Raw genomic sequence first — 25,155 nt, forward strand, 5'->3', positions numbered from 1 at the left:
AAAAAAAAAAAGTCCACGATGCGCCACTGATACACAGGGAAACCTTAGACGAGGAGAATTCCCTTTGGATTTGTCACGTCACTCCACAATGCACAGAATCTTATAATGCTCAACAGACTAACATAGGATTACGCTCCCGCTTTCCACCACCATTTCTATATAAAAGTTATTATCACCTACATGTCTTAATGCCTACAAAAAAGAAGAGTAATAGAAAGAAAGAGCGAGAGAGAGGAAAAGATGAAGACTTAATCTCCTTTAGCGTAGCCCCGTGTACACACACATGTTCGGTATCATTAATAGGAGGGAAAATCACAATGGTCCATATATAAATTAAAACCCTACAGTACAAAAATACACTTCTTTTCATATTTGATTCTAAAATTAACAAGAAAAAAGATATTTCTTCTTGTGCTCCAATAATAACATAAAGAGAATTAACAGAGCTGATGACTTAAATAATGTACACGGACGACACATTTATACCTCTATTTCGAACGTTTTTTTTTTCGCCTTCTTCTTTTAATTCCTATTATTGGGAATTATCGCCGTGACTACTTCTTCTCCGTTTTGTACTTATTAAAAAACGTCTCCACATATTTCATCTCGTGCAGAAATAAAACGGTATTTCGAAATCTTAATTAAAAAATAAGACAAGAATTTATATATATATCAAACGCAATGAAATCACCGTTATGTAATAATAATAATAATCGATGAGCAAAAAAAAAAGAAACGTTGTTATTTAACCGTCGTAAAATATTCGATTTAATAAAACCGAGCCGAATGTTATTGTGCATAACTAAAACCTACATTCGATGCCTAAAAAAATATGTTTCTGAGCCAATTTAATTTGTAGAAAGTACATTTCATGTTTAGTTACTGCTCGCTCATATGTTCCGTTTAAAATGTCATCGCTTCGTTGGATAAATGAAAAAATAAATAAATATATATTTCTTCGCTAATTAGATAATCAACATCTTTCAATTTAATAAGCGACGTTGATCTATTTAAGATATTAAGTACATTAGTTTATTTTTTTGTATTTGTTTTCGATGATAGTGATGTGTTTTATTTTTTTGTAATACTGACGTGCTTAGTGGGCGCATGGATACAACTTCTTCAAAATATCATGGATGCAAGAGCGTAACAATGCGGTGACAGCAATGGCAAAATGCCCGTTCGTGTATTCTTTCGAATTTATTAATAATAAAAAGAGCAGAATAATTATAGCTAATGATATTCACATTTCTGCACGAAAATAAATATGAATTTATTGCAACAACTTTTTAATTAAAAATTAAAATGAGAAGGAAAATAAATACATGTTTATTACAATATGCAACGAATTTAGAAAATAATTAAAATGAGTTTGAAACGAATCGGATATTGATTTCGCCTATATTCGACGAGTAAAATATATATTTGTGTCTTTCCTTAGTGATTGATGTCTCTAAGCAGTAACTATTGCTGTCAACCGAAAAAAAAAATACAATATAAAAAAATTGAAACCTAATGCAATTCTTGCTACTCGAGTGATTTCCAATCATACGTCAATCTATCAAACATATTTATATCGACATATTTATTGCTAATACATGTTATTGATATACTATTGTATAAATAACAATGCTTTATTGACTGCTTTATATTTCTGTAATTAATTAAATCTAGATTTCAGAAAATGTTTTATTTTGCTGTTTTCATATTGTTCCTGTATAGATGATATAAATATAATATGAATTTAATTTAGACAAAAAGTAACCAATAAACATATTACGAATGATCTACATTTTCTATGTACATAATTTAATGAGATAAAAGAATGTTGCAAACAATATTAGAATTAATGAACCCTTCGGAGTAAAATTAAAATAAACTGAAGTAACTTCAGCACTGCCATTTTAATTATGTATTTCCTTTTCATCTGTTCTAGTTGTTGTTGGTTGGGTCGGTGTGTGAAAGTGTAGAAAAAAAAAATGATTGTGCCCGACTTTTTTTTTTCCTTTTCTGGTTCTCCTTTTTTTGAGAAGTGGAGTGGTCGTGTGCAGTCGTTGAAAGGCCGCCCAACAAACTCCACTTACGCAATAATACACACTTATATCGGTTATAATGGACTTGGTCGACCGCATGATGCGTTTCATTACGCACCGCGCTGTACATAACAGCATTTTAGTTATTCTACTTAAGACACCCCCGCCCGCCCTACACAAGGAAAACCGAATTATTTTTAATTAACTTTCGGCCGTGTGCAGAAAAGGAAAGAGGAGAGTGTGTGATGTGCACTGGTGCGCGCCTTTAAAAGAGGGTTAAGGTGGGAGAAGAGCGATGTTTGGTTTCTGAATGGGTTGCGGCTCCTAGAGTTGACAAATGGTAATAATAAGAGCATTGGAACAATATTAGTTTTGTATGCGTTAGAAGGCATGTTCCACATCATGCGTGAAATATTCAACGACAGCCTTGCGGTGCCGTACGGTGCGGTGCGCGTGCATTCTCCCACTGGGAAAACTGCTCTGAGGTTCACTTTGTGTCACATCATTATTTGAGCGTTCCTCCGAGATGCCAGGAGGAGATAACCGCAGAACGAAAGAAGGAAGGAAGGATGGATGGATGGAGGAAAAACAGGAGGGTTGGCAGGATGAGGACGATAAAGAAGGACGACCCTTAATAAATACTATTTTCTATACATCCTCGTTCCAATTTATTTATTCATTACGTACAAATGTGATAAAGAAAACGCGATAATCAGATGTATACACAGTGTACATACAAAGCTGCCGAAATAATACGCATTAAAATCAGAGACGGATTATGTTAGAGCTCTTTGAACCCATCACGCACCACGGCGTTCATACAGAAACAACCGCCAAGGGTGGAACATACTGTTCCTGTATTGTTTGAATACACTCAATTAGTACCGAACACAATCTATACACTCACCCTCACATTCATTTGGAATTTCATTTTGATTGATCACCAAAAAAATAATAAACCAACAAAACCACTTTTAAAACCACCCACCCCCAGCCAGATCCCTCTATTTACCCCATTCACGTTTCGTGCAGTTCCGCTTTACTCTCTAAAAGTACTTTATTCTGTGAAAATCTTATAAACAACATCCTTTCATACGAGACACCCACAATGTTTATTATTCAAGTCATTGACTTCAGACTTACACTTACATATTTAACGCGAGTATTATACAACACATTTATTTGTAGCAGATCGGTTTATATGTGATATTACATGTTTTCTAAGTAAACAAGTTCACCGCCTAAACACACAATCCAGTTAATCAAAGGACAACCAGTTCTAATTGATCTGATGGGAATGTGTTTCTCACAACTCAAAGAAAATTCATACAGTAAATAATATATAACATAACATCTGCTTCAGTCTGTTAACTAGAATTTTGTATTTCAATCATTCACTAATGAAATAGTTGAAGATCGTTAATATTAGAATAATAAATGTTTTGCATTGCATTAATATTTTTGTATTTTGTATTATTAATAACATTAATATTTATAAAAAGTAATCATAATCTTTTTCAATATGTATAATCATTATGTTCGGTCTTGAGTTGGTCTATATAAATGATGGAGAAAATCAATTATTAATAGATAAATAATTACAGTGATTATAAAGTGAGCATTGGTTTGTAAGAGACGCGATTAAATAATGCGTTAATAAATTGTAAATTTTAAGCGTAAGCAAGTCGAGGCGTCGAGATGTGGGTTAACTATTGTATCAGCAACCCCTCGGAGCTTATGAAATATGATTTATGAGCCATGGCGTCATAAGCTAACCTCTGTTAGGGGTAATTAACTTGGCAATTGCTTGGGGAACGTCAAGGGTTTATTGACTTGCGTGCATTTCAATTGAACCCTCGCCATTGAAATCGCTCAGAAATTCTTCTACCACTGTTAAAATTTCAATCGCCCCAGAATGCAGCATTAGCCACGATCCATTATAACGTGATTTATTTGTTTGCGAACTGCCAGTTTCGTTTGCTGCGACGTTTTCGCAAAACCCAAGATTTATTGCCGAATAGAAAAGCAAAGCAAAATATGTTATTATTAATAATAAATGATGAGTGTAGACGAAAAAGCTAATAAGAGAAAACGAAATGAAGTTTTCATGATTGCATAACAATAATTCTGCGAGTGTGTAATCAGCGAAATGGGAATATCCAGTCCGTAAATAACAAATAAAAACAAAACTTGAAGGAGATATTCAATAGAAACGTACAGTTCCCGATGTGAAAACATTAATTGATGTAATAATAAATGTATATTTAGATTAAGAGAGGAATCCTATGTGATTGTACAGACAGTGTAGTGATATAGTCGGAGGAAAACCTACATACACATACATTTTTAATTACTCAAAGGCATACTCGGTAACTGTAATAATTATTAGGGATTGTGAGGATCACATGGACCCAGGAGTAAATATGGGACATACTGTTTACATTTAGAAGACTAATATTTGAAATACTTTATTTGCTTATGCCGTCTTTGATGTTAAAATATTATCTACCCTTGTTATAATCCTAAAACAACATAATGCGGAAACCGCAATAGATCGAGAGGGTTTACAAATTAATGAGACGTACCGAGAGCAAATTGCGATCGTACTTTGTGGTCGGTATTATGTACACAGAAATAGGGGACTGACTCCCTTATAATATTCTCTATTCAAAATAGCGGATTATATGCACGAGGAAAAAAAATGTGCAAACGAAATATATTACAAATGACATAATAAAATCATCCTGGTTTCATTTTAATGACTTGATCATAGAATGTTAATGACTTGAATTCTCAACGATACTTTTGATCGCCGGGAACGTACAATAATGTACTAAGGTGTTTATAAAACTGCACAGCTGCACAACCAAATAGATTCGTTCCCAGACGCTTCAATCCATTGTTTCTCTCACCACTCATCTTGTTTATAAACAAGATAGCTGGAAGATAGCAATGGCGTTGATCAACTGCTGCATATTTGAGTTTCGTTTGCTTGCTTGCTTGCAGGAAATGAAAGAAAGTAAATTGAGACACAGCGTTAAATTTGAATTATTAAAACAAATATTTATTATATTTGTTGAGAGTTTGTCTTCTTCAATTAATATTAATTAATTTTTATAATAAAAAAAAGAAATGTTCATATTTGTTACTCTTGAAAATTAATAATGTTCTGACTTGTTTATCATTTTAAATTGTTGAGTACAAGTTGTTTGTTAAGTGCAGGTTCATTGCCTACGTTATTAAATGTTATTTCTGATTGCATGTTAAAGAGAATTTGCAATATATATATTCGAAAATAATTTTTGGTTTTTGTTGAACGTGAGAGGAAATTGGAACATAAATGAACAAAAAAAAAAGGAACCTAGGTGTAATGATGAAAGGCCCTGTGTGCGCGGTCCTATTTTTATCGGCATCTTGCACGTACATCGCACCAATTAAAACTAATTGTCGGACAAAAAGAAAAACGCATTTCCACCTCGGGCAAGATTTATGAATATATTATTCACCGGGTTTGATTATTTTATGTGGCAGATTACATGCTATTAACACGCCCCGTCATCCCTCATTCATCGCAATCTGAAAATCCATTATAATTGGATAGTTTATATTTAACTGCATCTGGTCTATTTTCAAGTTGGCTTTTAATTTGAAGACATTCGGTTTTGTTTGACAAACCCCCACCCCCCCGACGAAGGGTGAAAGGGCGGGCGAGTGATGATGCGTGGGGGGTAGGCGGGGTGCTGCTTTCTTGCGGGTGCAACACTTTCGGCCGTCGTGTAAATACGTCTCTCTTTCTATCTCTGCCCTTTTTAAGGGCGTGACATGATTTATCTCAGGCAGATTACTTGACATCCGGTAGGGCATTCTTTTTGAGCTCCTCCTCAACTTGACATTATTAATACATTCATATATTACAAAATAAAAAATAAAAAAAAATAATAATAGTAAGAACATATGTGTAAGAGCTTCTTTCGTGCTTTGTGTTGAGTTTCGTTCGTTTTTTTTGCTTCTTCTTCTTCTTCTTCTGTCTCTCCCTTCTTTCGTCGTCGCCTTTCCTCTGTTGACGGAGAGGCAAAATTTTGTAAAGGATGTTATGTCTACAGAAAGGATTATTTGGTATTTATTGCAAAGATGAATCCGGTGGAATTTTAATTAGGGCAACAATTAATATTCACAATAATCTGATCTCCATCCATAAATACATCCGAAATTCCGTAACATTGCTTTTTTCCAGCATTTCAATTAATTTATTGTTTTTTTAATTTTTTGGTTCTTAGATTTAAGAAGACGTCGTAGTATGTAGAACGTGTCACACGTCCGAGCCCGCGTAGTATTCTCCCACAATACGTCACTGATTGGCACAAAATTGAAATTTAACATATAGAAATAGCAACACGAGAGTATTTTAATATGAGTACGCTCGTATTTATAGCCTGTTACAATCGAAAATATCTCAGGTGACGTAAGAATTTACGCGCGAATAAACGGATTTTTGTCGCGGCACGATGGATACGCTTCCCCGAAAACAATGATGATTATACATTGAAATGGGGGAGAATGGGAAGCACACAAGGAATGGGTAGAGGAGAGTAGGCGGCTGGAAGTGAGCGAACGGGTTTTGTACAAAGGCCTTCTAAAAATAATGCGTTAATTATTAGAAGTGTCAGAAGCAATTTCATTAACAACGTGTTACGTGAATTTGTTATGTTGGTATACACACTAAAATAGACATCTTTGTTTACCGATCAGTATTTTTGGAGAATCCCGTGTATCGAGGGATTGATTGTACCGTGTACCTGCATGATTCGTGATTTGATGATGCAGGTTACGTGTGAATATGAATATTAAATTAAGCATAATAACAGTTGCGCTGTCATTTCGTGTTTTAAAATAAAAATATTATACAAACAGAAGGCTAAAAATAATAAGCCGGGGAAAATAACTACAAACTGTGGATGTGCGTGGCGATGCCATACACTTATACTTGGTATGCATGCATTATACACCATATCTTCACCATTCTATTATAGATTCGCTCTGAAGAAGATGAGGATATTATTATATATGTATGTGTGTGTGTGTATGTGTTTGGAGAAGAGTGGATGTTTTAATTTTAGCCAGACTGCGGTCATTAATAAGTGGCGACAAAGGCAATATAGGCAGTTATTTCTTGGAAGACACTCGGAGATTACGGATATTTCGGATCAATTCCGGTTTGCGTGAAATAATAATTAGCGCAAAACTGAATTACATTATTGATGATGATCATAAGGACCATCCGAGTGTGCTAAAGGAGCAATCTGGAAGCATCCGCCTTCAAGCAGCTATGACGTTGCTGATTTTACCTGCATTATTAAATTAGCACTTATCTGGGGGCTCGGGCAATTTAACACAATTATAAATGCAAGTCATTCGACGACGTGCATTATCGGATCATATTTCCAGCATACTTTCGAAATCCCGAACGCAAAGACAGAAAAAGCACGAGACAACAACAGCAGCAACGATAACAGAAGACGAGGAAAACGGAAGAAAAGGAAGAGAAAAAAAAGGAAGCAGAGAGATGAGTTGAGGAGAAGGCGCAATGCACATGAAATGTTATTGAATGGCTAAGTAGCGTACAGGATCCTGGAAGTATTAAAACCCCACAGCTGTGACATTCATTCACATGCCGCATACGAGGTATATTTAGACACTGTCCTCTTGTATTTAAGAATATCCTGTATTTCTGGATCAAAATTATTAAGCAGGCAACTGAAATCCAATTTCAAAGGCTTGCATCTCCTTTTCCCCTCCACACTCCTTCGTTTCCATCGAAGCAGCCTGAATTCGCTGTTCCTTCGCGTTTCGCAATTCCATTCATGCAATTCCGTCGAAAATAATTAAATGTATATATGTATTCATAATAATAATAATAATAATTCCGTTATCAACGCAGGCTCGTGCATCCAATAACGCCATTTCCTACAAACAATCGGACTTTGGGATCACGTTACAAAGGTTACATTCACATTCTTTGATAATCTTTAGGACTGTTCATTATAATAACCGAAAACAAGCGCATTTTCATTTTATGAAAAGAAACGTAAGATCTAATGTTTTATCGTTTCCCTCATCCAAGTAAAAACAGTAAACTAATTAAATTGAAATATTATGCCTCGTTATCAGTTTTTTTTGTTTGTTTTTGTTTTTGTTTCTGTTTTATATTTATAATAAAGTACAAAACCGATTACCTATGAACTTCGATTATCCTCGCCTCAATGTTAAAGACTAGTGTTATATAATTATTCTTAATTAATAAACTAATTGTATTTTAATGAAACTCGAATGAACCAACCAAATCAAGTTCCCTACTTGATGTAAGCCTATTTTAAATTCTAATTTTGTTTTTATAATGAGAATTGATCATTATATAGTAAACCTCTCGTGGTATGTAAATTTGAATATGTATGTTTTTCAATGTCTGTTTGTGCAAGTGCAAATTGATCAAAATATAATTATTATTTTGAAGTTTGAAGTCCATTATTAACTGTATAATTCGCTTATTAATGTTACCAACAATATATTTAATTGCAATTTTTTAAATAGATTATTTTCCGTGAATGAAAGGATGGATATTTACCTTCTCATTTTTCTTAACAAATTTTAATTAATTTCCTTGGAAAATATGTTAGGTAATGTGAAATAGATAGGGACTGTTTAAAAATTGCGGAAGGAAACAAATAACTAAAGATCTATTCATCGATGGGCAAAGCTCGCGCAAAAGAAAGTTGAGGCTGCGGTAATAAATCAATTGATTGATTTTTCTGTCAGAATGCTGAGAAGCCCCCCTCGCTGCCGGCATTACCTTTCAGAGGCGAACCACCTGAATGAGGAGGCTTAGGAAGCTCTTAAAAAATGGAAAACCTAAGTGTCGTGAAAAAAGCCGTGGCTAAGATTAGTGGGGTTTCCCCACAGAAAGAACGCCTTTTATCTATTTGGCCCTTTTGTGATCTCTTTCCATCTAAGATTCCCTCTCTTCTATACGAAGACGAGAGCGAGAGAGAGACGGTGACATTTCCGTTTTTCAGTATTCATAGACGTGCGAGAATAATGCATTCGGCGTTTCGCGATAAACGGATGAATTCAATGTAAAAGTAATAACGGAATAGAATGTTTTATTATGCAGGTTTATATGGCACGGTGATGGCGTGGAGCCATGAATTCCTCCAATGCCAATGCGCGGTGCTGTAATGCCGAACCGCGAGTTGCAGAATCGTAAAATTCTAACCACCGAGACGGTATTTTTGGTTACTATTAATGATACGATAAAATAGAAACTCTGGTCTGCGAGGACGATCGATTTGCACTAGCAGAGACAGGTCTACAAATTCAGCTTCCATATTCTGGTTGTAATTTAAACTTTCCTCATCCTTTTTATATGTTAATCCTCCTTTACTCGATCAGAATTCCCGAACCCCATCAATCTCGACTCATAAGTTTCACCAACATTGATTTTTACTGTTCTCAGATCACAGTGTGAATAACATTGACTGTCAATTAATTATAGCAAAAGAAATCGAAATTATTTTGTCAAGTTTTACATAATAGATATCTGAATGATTAATTCAAAAACGTAATAATTTCAATTAATTAATTCAGATTATATATTGTGAATCATATCCGCAGCAACAAAAAAAAAATCAATAATCACCTAACTAACCTAAATGAAATAAATGCATTATTTTGAACACATTATTGATGATATTCTAAATAAGAAATACATAAATTTATAAATAAGTTTACTAAACCAGTACAGTGTCAATTGTTATGGCTAAACCAGATAAGATTATACAGAAATTTGAGGTCTCAGAATACTAAGTTTAAAATATTCCAATCATAAGCGATGAAAATGACCCAATTGTAAATTATTTCTATAAATAAAATTTGAAAAAAAAAAACAAACTTATTTTTAATAAAATGTGTATATTATTCATGGAAAATTTGTTAAAATTTAAAGTTTTGTATAAATAATTACAGTCGAAAAAAATAAGAAATAATAAAAAAAAATACATGAATCATTGCAATGATTAATTAAAATTAAACTAGAATTTTCACATTTATCTTGTTATCTCTTTGTTTGATAAACTTATGAAATTGTTGCAATAAATATTTTTGTAATTTTTATAACTAATTTTTATCTGAGGTGGTAGTGTTTTTAAAGAGCTTTTATGACATTCATTAGATATATGAAATTTAAAAAGAGATGTAATGTAAACAGATCGATTACAAAATGGAGTCGACTGTGTTGAAATTCGTGAATTCGACGGGAGCCGAATAATGTAAATTGTCGTAAATAGCGTAATGTGAATCAATAACGAAATAATAATTTGTAAAAGGATCCGTGTGTACGCATTGCATGCATCTGTGTGCGTTTCGATGAAAGGGTAACTGAAAGCGCATTCATCATGATTAGTAACATTAATAGCCATCATTATATTATATTGTAGCAGAGATACATCAATAGGAATCATGGAAATTAGTTGTTATTGTACATGGCGTACGACTGTATTTGTATGCGTGTATAAATATGACATCAATGCCTGCTGCAATGGGACCGCATTGGATACAATTGTACACTACATATATACACACACACACAGCCAGACACAGAGAGCTTTTAAACACATGAATTGAGTCATTGAATTAAGACGACAGAGATTGTACTGAAACAAATAAAATGGGTACATCCATTTCGGGGTTTGTTTCTCGCATTTCGCAGCAGGTAAATGCTAGATTTTGATAAATGTTTCATTAGTTTTGCGTAATGACAAGTGTAGTGTATTCGTGTATGTATGTATGTGTCTATGTATATGAGACCGAAAACACAAAGGGTAAATTTCAGGAATACATGTATTTATGTATATGCAAACATTATGTACACATAAAAGCCCATTTGCTGTTGGCATAAGGGGGTTTATATATGCCCACATAAATACCTAGACATAGTAATACAGGCCACCCTTAGAGTATATATATGTGTGTGTGTGTATAATATATACTTTGATCAAGCATCTATAGGATTTCGTGAATGCAAATTTCTTATTTATCTTAAAGAGCGCGGGTCTCTAAATAATGTAACTTTGTTCGCAAATGAATGGGATGTTTTCTTTTCAGCTGAATAAATGGTATTGATTGGAGTGTGAGTAAGAGCGAGAGCGAGAGAGAGAGAAAGGAAAGGGAAGAAAAATAAATTTGGGATGGACGCAGTACATAACACGGTGTTTGTAAACGGTTATACAAATAGAAGCTGCATCACAGATCAGAAAGCACAGAACTTTGATTCCCATTACTTAATTACACAGGAGCAGGATTTGGAATGGCGATGAAGTAAAACATAGGGAGGAACGTGGGTGGGGAAAGCAGAAGGAGGACGAGGAGAGAGAGAGAGGGTGGTTCTGGGAGTTGCGAACCTTTGAGGGCCCAAAATCAGACGCTGCCGTGCTAATGATAACGAGATTATGTACAATTAGATCTTGTTCAAATATAATGGAGGCATCCGTGTTCCGCGAGGATAGGCCGAGATGGTGATTATTATGTGCCGATGATGATGATGATGATGTTGATAAAGGGAAGTTGTTTAAATCCTGCGAACGGAGCTACGAAGGGATTTGCGGTTTGGGTATTAAAATGATATTAATGCGTTGTTTGGGTTGGCCGGCTGCGTTTGCATGTTTCAGTGTGTCTGTATGTGTGTGTGTGTGTGTGTTTGAAAAGGGGATGATTTGAATGGAGCAGTACAAAGTACAAATGCAATCAAATCCGAATAGAGAGCAATCATAATGTAGGCAGGCAGTTGCTGACAAAGCCATCGGAATATTACATATTATTGTCCGCAGCAAATCCCGAGAAAGGACGATTATGGCGATTACGATCTGCGTTATCAACCCGGACCGACAGATTAATATGCTGTGGTTAGCTAACACGCAGAGCAAACTAGTAAACTGAGCTATTAAAATAATAAATGATCGCAATAACCTAAGCATTACACGAGTGTATCGACAGCGCAGCAGGCCTTATCCTTGCATATTAATTGCTCAATAATTATCCATCTCGTCTTTCGCTCGCCTCGCCATCTTCAGCTGCCCGTTCATTTGTTTTCTTCTTTTCTCTATTTGTTCAGGATTCCTGAAAGAGGCTGAAGAGACTTTGATCATTTGCAGTTTCCAAGCTGAAATCTGTGCAAGGGTTTAGGAGGAGGGTGGTTCGGAAAATAAGTGAACTGTTTTTGTTCTGTTTCAAATATAATATACAACTATTCATCGACATTATCTCGTTAACGTTGTCTCGTGAGCGGTTCACAAAGAATTGTAATTATAATTTTGCCGGGGCCGGACGGGGTTCTCTCGGTGAAAGCGAGATCCGCAATTCAATGCTCTTACTTCGCCACGGTATACACGGTTTGTGCTTCCCTTTGTTTATGTCAACCGAACCAATCAGAATTCCTAGCGACAATTCTCTGCGTCCCTCTCGCACTCGCACAATTTCCATTTCTCTCTCTCTCTCTATCTCACTCTCAACATTCCAACAACCCGCCCCAAGATCCAGCAGCACACTACACTACACGTACGTATACAGAAACAAACATCCAAAACATGAAAGACTAAGATGTCTGAGGGAAATTGAGTTCAATTCAGAGCCGCACAGATCTGTATAAACGAGAGAGGGTATTATTCGGCAGGGAGCAGCCAAAAATATGATTCGTGATAATTATCGAGGAACAAAGACGGAGCAGCGCGGATCTGTGGTTCCGATTTATCATCGGCTCGAAAAAGGGATTGATAAATTTACACATTTAATTATGTAAACGGGCGTTCTTTTTATAGCGCGTCAGTTGTTTTTTACTTCGGTCACATTATTAATCTTCGGTGCAGCTATTAAAAAAGGTTATTTATAAGCTCATTACTTACGGTGAGGATTAACCATCTTCACCATATCCAAAGCGAAGATGAAGAAAAATGTGTGGATGATGCATTCTGCATGAAGAGCGAAATCCGAAAGAATGCTCAAAGGATATTCGCTCCGCAATATACATTAATCCCATTATCCCACCTGCCACATGGAATCATACGGAGTAATTCAACTGTTATGGGTTGACCAATAGCGGTCACTCGAAACGACTGCCAGCCAATAGCGTGCGGCATGCGCGTGGGTGTCGACACGCTTAGTAATAAAAACAGTGCAGCTCATTTAATAGGGCTCAGGCACTGTAAGTAATACACACACACAAACACAATCATACATACTCTTGTACACACACACATACTGACAATGTGTCGCTACTGGTTGCGATGATCCTCTAAATGGAACATTAAACAACGGACCTCGAAACTCCACGAAAAATCTGCAGAAGGGATGTTAGATACAAAGAGGGAGGACGTGGAGGATCGCACAGTGAACATCAATGGAAAAAGCCCCGTAATAGGTCTGGGCATATCAGAAGGATCTCGTTCATTATTCATTTTTTGTGTGTTTGTAACTGTTTGTGTGTGTGTGTGTGTGTGTGTGTACATGTATATGTTTAATTTAACTTGTCCATTGAGTTGTTCTTTCTGCATTCACTCGTTATTCACGTTCCCCGTTTCCTTTGTGCTCTCGCTCGCTGCTCCTTCGTTCTCCAGAGTCCGCGCGTTGTGTATCAAAAGAGCAAGTCAACAAGGTGACCTGAATGCAGATCGGATACCCATGTAAAATATGCAACGCACATTTCGTGGGGATTGTCATGTATATTTTGTACTGTTTCCCCCTTCCTTCCTTTCTTTCTTTCACTCTACACTCCATCACCAAACCGAACGCAAATCAAATATATATATCAATAATTTATAATCGCCTCCAGATTATTTTTGTTATACTCGTATTGTAGTTTAGAAGTCGAATCTCCTCCGAAAAATACAGTCATTTTTTGTCATCATTTAATAGTAGAGAATTTATAAATTAGTACAGTGAAATAATGTCCACGTAATGAATGGAAAATTGTATTTTCAATAAATAACTGATATTAAGAATGTGCGTAATCAATTGAAGGAATAGTTAATATTGATTTTGACTTACCTTTGGTTCTACTAATTGTGATGGTTGCTGGGAGAGTAGCTGCTCCCTGACCATTTGCAGTTGCAGAATCATTTCCGAGAGCCTCCGTTCTTTCTCCATGAAAGTATCTCCAGATAGAGCTTCTTGTAGAGCGGCAGCGCCTTCATCTCTGTAAAAAGAAGAGAGGAAAACATGTATGTGAAAAGCAGCCTTATAAAAGTATTGTTTTCGCTTTTGTGCAAATAAAAGATTACACTGGATAACGCGAGTCGTTTTGTACCCGACAGTTACAATCGCGTCATGAAATCTCCGGGTTAATCAACCGCCATTATTTTTGCTTCCCTTTATACCCCGTATCTGCACATTTCATCTTTATATAAAAATCATAAAGTTACAAGCACAAAGCAACAAAAAAAAATGAAGACGAAGAAACACACACAGCGGATAGGTAAGACGCGCAGCGAAGGATGCTGTTAGAGAGGATTCGGATAGAGCGTATATAATATCTCTCTGTGCTGTATGTAAATAGATAGCAGCAGTAGTTGTAGTAGTAGTAGTAGTAGTCGTGGTTAGCAAGTTATTGGGTAAAGTTAGTTCGCTAAGGTAGTCGTCGCACGTTGTATAATGCAAAAGCTTGACCGCCTTCTGAGCTAATCTCTCTAGTCTGCGATAGGAGCACGTAACCCTCTAGTTTTAACACTGCCTTCAATCTATATATATATAGTTTATGTATAATGTAATGCATTTCCAGGATCAAATTACTTTCTGTATAGTAGAGACACCTTTGATTCGTTTCGCCACCCTCTCTCACTCTCTGAGCACAAATGCATAATTCAATAAATTTTCTATCCAAATGACATTAATGACAGACGACGACGGCGCGACCTGAGAATACTCATTAAATAATACACACATCCCTACAAATATCTAACATATAGACTTTGATACATCTGGGTAACAAAAGAACGAAAAGGTCAATTAAAAATATTTCGTATGTATGTATGTATATATATAAGTCTGATGGAGATAAGCATGCGTGCTGGGATTAAGAGTTTATCTTAGCTCGAGTAAAGTTATTATGTGATGAAGCTGTTTCCGTTTTCAGATAAGAAAATCACAAATCTTTTCATATATATATATATATATATACATATGTATATGAATATTTATATACTAGTTTATATACGTATATACATATATATATTATGTAGTTATTGATTAATTGTAAGAGAAAAGATTTTGTAATAAACATATGAATGAAGCGCCTGTAAAATCGTACATGAATATATGTATATAAACGTCTGTCTCTGTGTGTGTGTGTGTGTGTGTATGTGAATGTAGAAGGATTTATCGTGTTTCGTCAAAGAAGCGGAAAGAATTAGGTTAATCGGTTTGTTAGTTATTATTTGAGATTAATGAAAAAGGGGGTTAAAAAGTCAAGGCGAAATTAAAGATATTGTATTATTATGATAATACGCAGTTTTATTAAAATTAGATAATAAATATATATATATATGTATATAATATGTTAGTATACCTAATAGCAGTTTTTTTTTGTTGTTGTTAGTATTATTAATGTATTATTATGTATGTATTTATGTATGCATTGGACTCACGAATTATTGGGGGTGGTAGCTGGGGTGGGTCGTTTCTCTTCTTTAATTGTGCTGCTATTCATTTTCGAAGTGAGCCGTTTGAGGACGTCGTCCATTGAGCGTTTGAGAGGATGAGTAGAACTATTGTTGTTATGTAAGCTGCTGTTGTTATTGTGATAGAGTATGTTGGTTTTCAGATCGGAGGAGGGTGAGCTGCATTCGGAGTTGCGCCTTCTGCCCTCGGGTTCGCTCCCCAAGGGCTCAGCAACATCCTGACACACTCTCTGCTTCTTGTTCGGTGGAGATCTCTCCTCTTCAATGGCATCGTCGACCTCGCTGCCTGATATCGATGGGCTCGACGATTCCGACAGTTTGTACGACGTTTTGAAATTGTTCATCGACGTCTGATCCTCCAGGTCGCTCAAATTATTGCTGCTTGTCTCGTCCAGGTCGGTCAGACCTCCACCGTCGCTGCCTCCGCCGATGATTGTTGGTGGTAAAGGTGCTGCGATTTCTTCGATGGCCGTACCTTCGTGCAGTTTCGTCGGTGGTGATTTGCGCTTGGAAGACATAGTTCTGCAACAAGAAGAAAAAGGCCGTTGCAACGTTATCCAAATATTAATTGGAAATTCCCATCGACGAACTCCGAACGTTTATTACCAGTCGGATTAGGCGTTTACCACCTTCGAACACATTCGATTAGTCCCAAGGAGCGAAAGCAGAAAGACGCCAGCGTCAATTTCCGCCTCCAAATTACATCAAATTGCATTTACTACCGACTGACCGATTCTAAATAAACACATACACTGTCGAAGATCCCGCGCGCCGCTGCTCGTGTCTATCCAGCATCCATACTCAATTACAACTAAATCTTGTCCAGAACAATCGGATGTCATAAGGTTAGATACGGTCGCTTATCAAACAACATTCAACGGACATCATAATATAATGCCATTATAATCTTCACAACAGATTCAATTCAATGATTGTTTTGTTAGTCGTTTCATTTTATAAATCATATTACTGCACATAAAATGTTTTGATTACTTACTAATCAAAGGTCATATAATAAGGAAATGATATTGTTGATTCCAGAATTAATACAAAAAACAAGTTTTACCGTTTTACTTAATTTTCTTGAAATAATTATGTATATAAATAATAAATAATTGTGTGTATATATATATACACACAAGTAAAGAGGGTATACATTGTGCGCACTTTTTGAAAGCATTCATTTTCTTTGAATAATGCAAAAGAGCCCTGTATCAAAAGAATAAATGGGAATTTGTTTTATAAAAGACGATAATGTATTTACGTCGGAGTCCTTAATGATACTTTTATATATATATATATATATATATATACTTTCAAATATATAACAAACATATATATATATATATATAGTATATATAATGCGATTCGTCTGTTTTGTATTGATTGAAAGACTCGAGCAATTTTACAGCCGGCACAGCGGGAAAAACAAATCTAATTTCTCAAATAAATATTTTCTTTACTTCATTATATTATTTCTGTTTGGTTTCCGCGTTGCTTTTTCTCCTCTCTCTCTCTCTCTCTCTCTCTGTGTCTCTCGCTCTTTCTTTCGGGAAGAACGCGAGCGGTATAGGGTGAAAGTAGATGAGGAAAGAAGGAACACGTGATGGGAAAATTCGCTCCCGAACAAGAGACATTTTAGCTAATTACGTCTGAATGGTGTACATGTAATAATAATAATAATAATGCCTTCTGGATCGTCTGCATGTATTGGTGCGAATGGGTATGTATGAGAGCATAAAGCAAATGGGCTTCATAAATTCAACTTGGGTCAAGTCATGTCCGAGTTCGGGGAAAATGACTTCCTTGCAGAACAAGTGACTCTGATGACATGTATTGTATCAGTCATTATGTCAATGGTTGCGCCGCCTTTATTATCGAACGGAGGGCGGGGAACTTTGTAGAGGGATAAAAACTCAATGAGACATGTATATCAAAAGGCTAGACAATGATGCATCATAGGGCGACGACGAGGAGGCAAAGACATACAGACAGACAGACAGAGCATTATCGAAACGGTAATGATGTGGGACTGAAAGAAAATCGGTAGACAATGCCGCCGAATTAATGTGCATTTTCCGCGCGGATTATCATCATAATGGGGATGATATATTTATTGTCTTTTGGGTAATATAATTTATGGCGTATTTATCCGCGGCATTCCGGCACTGCCAGCCAAATGGCTCCTCCAGATCGTTTCCTATGCGATGATCAAAGCCTATTTATTTTCCGCAACGGATCCGGTGAACCGTTTTACTAACGCATCATCGAGCCGGGGGATCCGGACAAAAGTACGACTTGTTTAGGATTGTTCAAAAAGACAAGGCTATATTTCACCAATAGCGGATGTTCGCTTCCTTAGAATAACACACATGATCCACAAGATATATATCACCATTGCCTAACTTATACACAAACAACACATTCATATATATACACACACGCTCACACTCACACACATGCATGACAAATACAAACTACGGCCATATATTTTAAAATAACATTCGCTAATAATATTAAGAAAAATCGGTTATAAATCACGACTGGTTTCTTCTCCATATAAGCCAATGCTACCAGTTCTTCTTTCTTTTCCCGCTCGCTTCCTTCCAACACAGATGACACCTAGTTCTGTAATTATGGCCGCATTGAATTATTCGCATTATTAATTGTCAACGTTGAATTTATCACATTGTAACTGAATCATATAATTGGCACCAATTATTACCGCACAACTGTTATGGTTTATACATTTCCATGTCTCTCTTTCGCTCTCTGTCTCTTCTCTCCGTCCTCTGCCGCGCGTTATTTGTTATCAATTAAATGCCATATACATGGCGATATTATTTATGCCTATTCAAGGCTCGCCGTATTTAATTACAGATCATTTGCAATTTTATTCAAAATCAAAGCAACAATTATATATTTGGAAAATCAAATATTGATTTATATTTAATAATATCACGCTAACGTATTTTATATTACGTATGGATGTACAGTTAGAGCTGGATATGTGTATTCGTGTACGTGTATGTATGCGGTTGAGTGTGTATGGTCGAAGTTAATAATGTAAGCTCGCATATAGAGCATTTCCACGATAGGGAAAATTGAATTGTCCATGGATCCGGGAATTGGTGAAATGACACAACCTTTCAAAAGGGACACATGTGTATATACATACATGTAGATGTCCATGTCCACATGTGTGTGTGTGTGTGTGTTCGGATGCAAAGGCCGGATTATTGGGACGTCGGGGGAGGACACAAAGCGCTCGGGTATCGCTTTTAGATTGTCTCTGCAGTTGTGTTTGTTCAGAGAGTTAAAATATTGTTACTGCAACAGATCCATCCGAATGGACAACAATAACAACAACAAAAACACGATTTTACATATCCACTCTTCATATGTTAATATATTTTTATTAAACGAATCTATTACATCCTGCTAACTGCGTTCCATAAATTCTTTAAAATTTATTTTGAAAAGTACTGTTTCTTGTTGTGAGTTTAGATGTTAGTATTTTGTTTGGATATATTTGTCACGGGAATTAGAAAAGCACGCATAAAATATAGCAAGGGATGCTCTCACCCTTGAAAGGAGCGGAAGCGTTGGGGTGGAATTTCAACTTTTGCCTCTAGTACCAATTAGTTGAAGACAGGAAACATTAGTTTAAAGAAATTTCAGTATATCCAATAAGTTTTCGAAGATGAAATTTTGAGAATATAAGAACAGTTTCAAATAAACAAAATCAATTATTTTATGTAAAATTTGGTATTTCCAATGATAAAACTATTTCGAATAAAGGAAATATGTAAAATGTATTGGTATCATGAAGTCATTTTTATTATATAAGAAATTTTGTTTTCTTTAAATATTTCTTGCATGTCATCATTGTTATTTAAGAATTGTCGTGTGATAATAGAAGCAAGGACAAGTTAGATCTAAACAAGAAAATAATTCCCTTTTTCGAAATGTGTTTTAGGTGATAATTAATTTATCGCGGCAATAATTATGTCTATTGCAAATATTCATACTTGGCCTAATTTCGTGAACCGTGTCTGTGACCCGACCAATTTCAGTTACACATTGTGTGCGTGTGTGTGTTTACATAATGCAATTTCGATAAGCTTCGGATTTATCAGCGCGAAAAAAAGAATCCACTCCGTGTGTATATTATATATATATATATTGTGTGTTTTACAAAAACAATCCTTGGGTTGGCGATGGCCCCACGATCTGTCAAAAGGTTAATATTGTTGTCATAGCGAAGTCGTCGAAAGAATTGAACGGAACTTGGTAAGATGATAGGGAAGAAGACGAAGAATGAACACATGCGGAGACATGCAGAATCGATACGATAGAAGAAGAATCTTCTCCTGGTTGGACACGCATAACACCACCGACCGACGACTCTGACTGTGTCTCCTCTAGTCGGACGAAAACGGAGCACATCTGTTTTCCATTAAGTTTTATTGTAAAATAGTTCGCCATATCTATTTCCATATCCTTTGTCTCGTCCTTCCATTGTACCGACGCGCCGAAATAAAAAGTAAATGAATAGAGTAATCTTTCTTGGCAGCAAACCCATTACATGGTAAGTGGATAAATATATTAATAATAGAGCGAATGATTCCTTTTTCTAAAAGCAGCGCACACAATCCCAAATGAACTAACCAACCAACCAACCGCAAGACTTGCTTGCCCATTTTTACAGCACAATCTTTGTTCTCCGTAAAGTGGAACATCTGTTTTTCGTCAAGATTATATTCACTAATGGCGAGCATAACCTTATGCATATGTGTGTATGTGTGTGTGTGTGTATATGTATTTGTGTGGGAGCGACCGAAATATATTTCCCTATAACATTGTTTCCGACGAATTCGTCTCCAGTTACACCACTGACCCAACTAACACATAAATCAGTTTTCCTTTCCCCCTCGGAACGTTCAGAGAGCCTCAAACCCTAATAACCAACTACAACGGGAGGGTGCATTTTTTATCGCTCCCATCCACTAAAGAATTCACTCGGAGAATTGAAATTGGAAAAGAATTATGTGTAAATATTATCGAATAATACGTTCTAAATAAATAATCAAGACACCACTTTCAACTTCCGCCGACCCTCGCTAATTGCAGGAAACAGACATTTTCAGAGTTCGTTGTAGAATTTATGAACATAATTATGAAAGCTTATAAAACTGTAACAGAGTGTTGTATTCAAATCTCTATTGAATAATTTTGGTACAATCATGATCGTGACTTGCCTGTGATTTTATACATAAATTATTTTTAAATTATTTTCTACAATTCTAAATATATATATATATATTATAAAATCTTAAAAATATGTATAAATTAAATACTGTTTAAATTTTTTGTTTATTTCTTCAGGCTGTGTAGAAGAAGCAAAAAATGACGGAATCAGATGCATTAATAAGATTCATTGAGTGTGGTTTATGAAATAAAGGATGGCATTTATTTTCGGTCGACAAAACACAAACATTGTCGAAGTGCTTAAACAATGTATGTACTTGCAGCAACGGGAATTTTCCGACCGTTCTAAAATTAATTCAGAATTTAACGCACTGTCGGTGTCGCATTTCGACTTACTTTACACGGGAGAAGAGTATTCTCTTCATTTTGTCTTTATTTTATTTTTCTTCTGTAACTTCTTAGGCCGTCGTTTATTTGTTATATATTAGCCATTATTTCTCGCTACTATTTTTAAATGCCCCAGTATATAAATACGCCCGAAATAATTAACCGGGAGCCTGATTTTCTCACGTTTTAAAAAAACCAGGAAATAAATTATATGTATAATTGGACCTGATGACTGCAAGTCCTTTGGTTTCAGACAAACCGATGCATTCTTAACTTAGACTCGCCGTTTTATTTGTTGTAATGCTATCAATCAGTATTGTAGTGGGCGAAAACTAATTTGAATAAGTCTTTTTGTTGTTTTAACTACAAACAATGAAATAAGTTCGTATTATTGAGAAACGCATTTCTTATGCAATAAATAAAGTCATTTGAAAAATTAAAATGATAATTAATCGATGTTTTAAATATTGTTATATAAGAATTTACATTTTAAGTCCGAGACTATTGCTAATAAAGTAATAAATTATAAGGAGTTTTTTTTGTATGCGACGAATACAAAATAATATTGATTGCAAACAACTAAAAGAAACATTGTAAAATCATATAAGTGGACGGGCCATTTTGTATATTTTAAGTAGGTTATTAAAAGAAATGCAGAGCAGAGCTTTGACTATTCGAAATTTCACTTTTTATCAAAATCGTTTCATAATCGATATTATGAATTACACAAAAATGTAAACAATTTTAAAAATTATAATGATCATTATCAGATTGTTACTTTGCAAAAAATAAAAATATTTAAAATATATGTAAAAAAAAAGAAACGAATTAAATATAATATATACTTTTGTTATTCGTAGTAATAATTGTCGTAATTAATAAAACTTAATGTAATCAACTTTTATGCAACGATTTTAATGAATAATAACATATTTACTTAGAAATTGTAATTAATGAACAATAAAATTATATTTCCTGGTAGACAAATTCAAGGTAATTTGATCAGAATCTCATTGAAATTCTAAACATAGTGCTTTGATTTTATGAAGTAAATATTATGAAACACTTATATTGTTTATAATGTAATAAATCACATTAAAAATTTGAAGAAAATGAAAAAAAAAAAAAGTTTACAAATTATTGTATATTTACATAATTATCATATGGTTAAGTGACTAATTGTTAATATATATATTATAAAATGATTTGTATAAAATAATATTTTCAGGTAGAAACACCTTTTAAAATGTTTAGACAAATATTTACATAATCATAATGTAAAAATTGAGAGATTGACAATATATTGTATTCTTTATAATGTAGGTAAATGATATTTTGACAATTGCAAAGTGTTAGAGGTCTTCATACTATATAAAATTTACTTATAAAAAAGATTATTTAAGGAAATTTTCAATTTTGACATTTATCATAGATTTATATTGAAATGCTCGGCGTGGTTTTGACGAAATACACAGTGTTATGATTACAGGTGTTTATGTAATTCGGATATGCACGTAGTGTCGCAATTTCATAAATTTGCATAAGAGCACCTCGTAGGCCTGTAATTAAATAATAATAATAATATAGCATGGAACGCGTATCTCCTTAGTTATCAATTATTGTCGCGTATTCATATTAAAAGGGTACATTTTAGGTGGAACCGTTACTTCAGGGATTGTTTCATTTATTGTGTAATTACTGCGGGAAATCAAGTGAGTTCGAGTATTGTGTGTGTGTATATGTGTTTCTACATGAGAAGAAGAGTTAGAAGTGGAGAAGTGTAAGAGAGAGGAGAGAGTTGGTTGGGGGCTTCCAGAAACCTGCTTTCCTAATTTGCATAAATGATATAAATAAAAGGCGTTTGATTCACGGTGTCGCGCTATTTAGTCACTTTAGCCGAAGTGAACAACCTCCTTAAAATTTCGTAAAACCGGTTAGTACTACGGGTGAGAGAGATTAACATAACAATTGTCGCCGTGCGTTGTCTCCCCTTTGGTGAGGAGATGCAGAGGTAGGTAGATCGCGAAAAGCGAGACAACCTGCTAATTTTGAATTAAAAAGAAAACAAACAAGAGAACCTTAAAGATGCGAAAGATGGTTAGGCGATGGAAGGAAGGAAGGAAGGAAGTAAACGCAACACCATAAAGTGAGTGTGAAGATGTAAAAAATCGGATCGGATCCGCGGGTCGCGCGACCTGCCTTCCATACGAACGATCATCCATCAGTCACTGGTGATTCCGGTGGCTGATGGCAATTAGTTTAGGACTTCATTAATCGATTTGCATAACACTGTTGTTGGCGCCGTTCGCGAATTGTTTATCGGGCAATAATAATGCAAAAATAACGCGTGGACTATTAAGATGTTTATTAATTGCACACAGTGCCAAGTCTGTGTATTCGGACGGGTGAGATGAGTAAACATCGCAGCAGCATCTCATCTCATCGCAAAGGAGTATCAAAGTTTATCGGTGTATTCTCTTAGAATTTAAATATGCAGCACGCGCTGTGCATCTATTTATCCAATCGATATACACAGTTTATATTTACATATATATATATATATAATAACAGAGCTCACTCTCTCGAGATGATGCAGTGTGCCGAAGTTTGAAAAATTATTGCACGCGATTGTGATTTTGAATGTGATGCAAATTGTGGGCGCACTGCATCATCATAATGTGATGTGTGAGTGGGGATTTTTGCGAGAGCATCTACTTACCGTAGTTGTGTAAGTATTTGGAGGTCAACACATGACAGAACAGCCGCCTGGGACTGGCGAACCTCTTGTAGATGTGCGGTAGCCACTGTGCTGAATGTCCAAGACTGTCCACGGCACACTAACAAGGGAACAAACGGGATGCGCACCCTTCTATACCCAATATGCGCAAGCAAACCCCGGAACACCTATTGTTTACTCGAGCACGATTGGCCGCGCACTGCCCTCGCGTCTTCAATCAAAAATACGGCGCTGAACGGTCCCCGATGGACACAATTGTTGTTGTTCTATCAGGTCTCCTACAAACACAGTCGGATTCTCTGGTCTATATATCTATCTATGTTCAGGCTCCAGAAACGGATCTGGCTGCTGAGAGAGAGAGCTTGGCAAGACGCGTGTGCGTGTACTGCGTGTACGGATGCGTCTGTCGGGTCCACCAGAGGCTGTAGCGTTCGTCCCCTCCAAGTCGCGATCCGCCTATGACCCTCCTTTAGCACCCACGTGGTCGTACCGCCTCCTCCGCGAATTATTCAAACCTGGGAGCTTCTGCGAACACGAAAGAACGATCGCGGATTCGCATTGTTCTATAAAGGCGGAGCCTCTCTTGGGACACCCACGATCACGACCAAAAACAAATATATACATATATACTCATCCACTCACATACATATATTTATATTATATATATATATTACATACATACATACACACACATACTCAGATTCACATATTTTATAGTATATATAATATCATATTTGTTTATAACAATAACACGTGGTTTTCGACTTATTTCATTTGCTTTTTTCAATTTTACACTTTTAAATTTACAATGCTTTCACCAAATTGTATGCAAATCAATTAAATAATAGTGACAACGTTTATTAAAACATTTACATAAAATGCACTCATATAATAGATATTTTAGATATCTAAATATTTCCACTCATATTTCTACACCATTTTGAATCGAAAAATATTAATAATTATTTTATTTATATTAATATAAAATTTGTGTATGTATAAATCGATTTCAATTGAAATTCATTGATTGAGTTGAAATTTGTTTCTTCTGTAAGTTATTCTATTGGAG

The 25,155-nt window shown here is 35.4% G+C and overlaps 1 protein-coding gene across 1 annotated transcript in view; it reads right to left on the reverse strand.

Annotated features, from left to right (window-relative positions):
* Positions 1 to 25,155, reverse strand: part of LOC108564674 (transcription factor Sox-13) — a 65,919-nt gene that overhangs the window by 3,993 nt on the left and 36,771 nt on the right. Inside the window, exons 3-4 of the mRNA XM_017923762.1 lie at positions 15,719 to 16,273; positions 14,124 to 14,271 (exon numbers count right to left, since the gene is read on the reverse strand). Coding sequence (XP_017779251.1) covers positions 14,124 to 14,271; positions 15,719 to 16,273 — 703 coding nt within the window. The remainder of the gene's footprint in view (positions 1 to 14,123; positions 14,272 to 15,718; positions 16,274 to 25,155) is intronic.

Source organism: Nicrophorus vespilloides, unplaced genomic scaffold, assembly GCF_001412225.1.
Source record: "Nicrophorus vespilloides isolate i.1.1-1 unplaced genomic scaffold, Nicve_v1.0, whole genome shotgun sequence".
NCBI lineage: Eukaryota > Metazoa > Arthropoda > Insecta > Coleoptera > Silphidae > Nicrophorus > Nicrophorus vespilloides.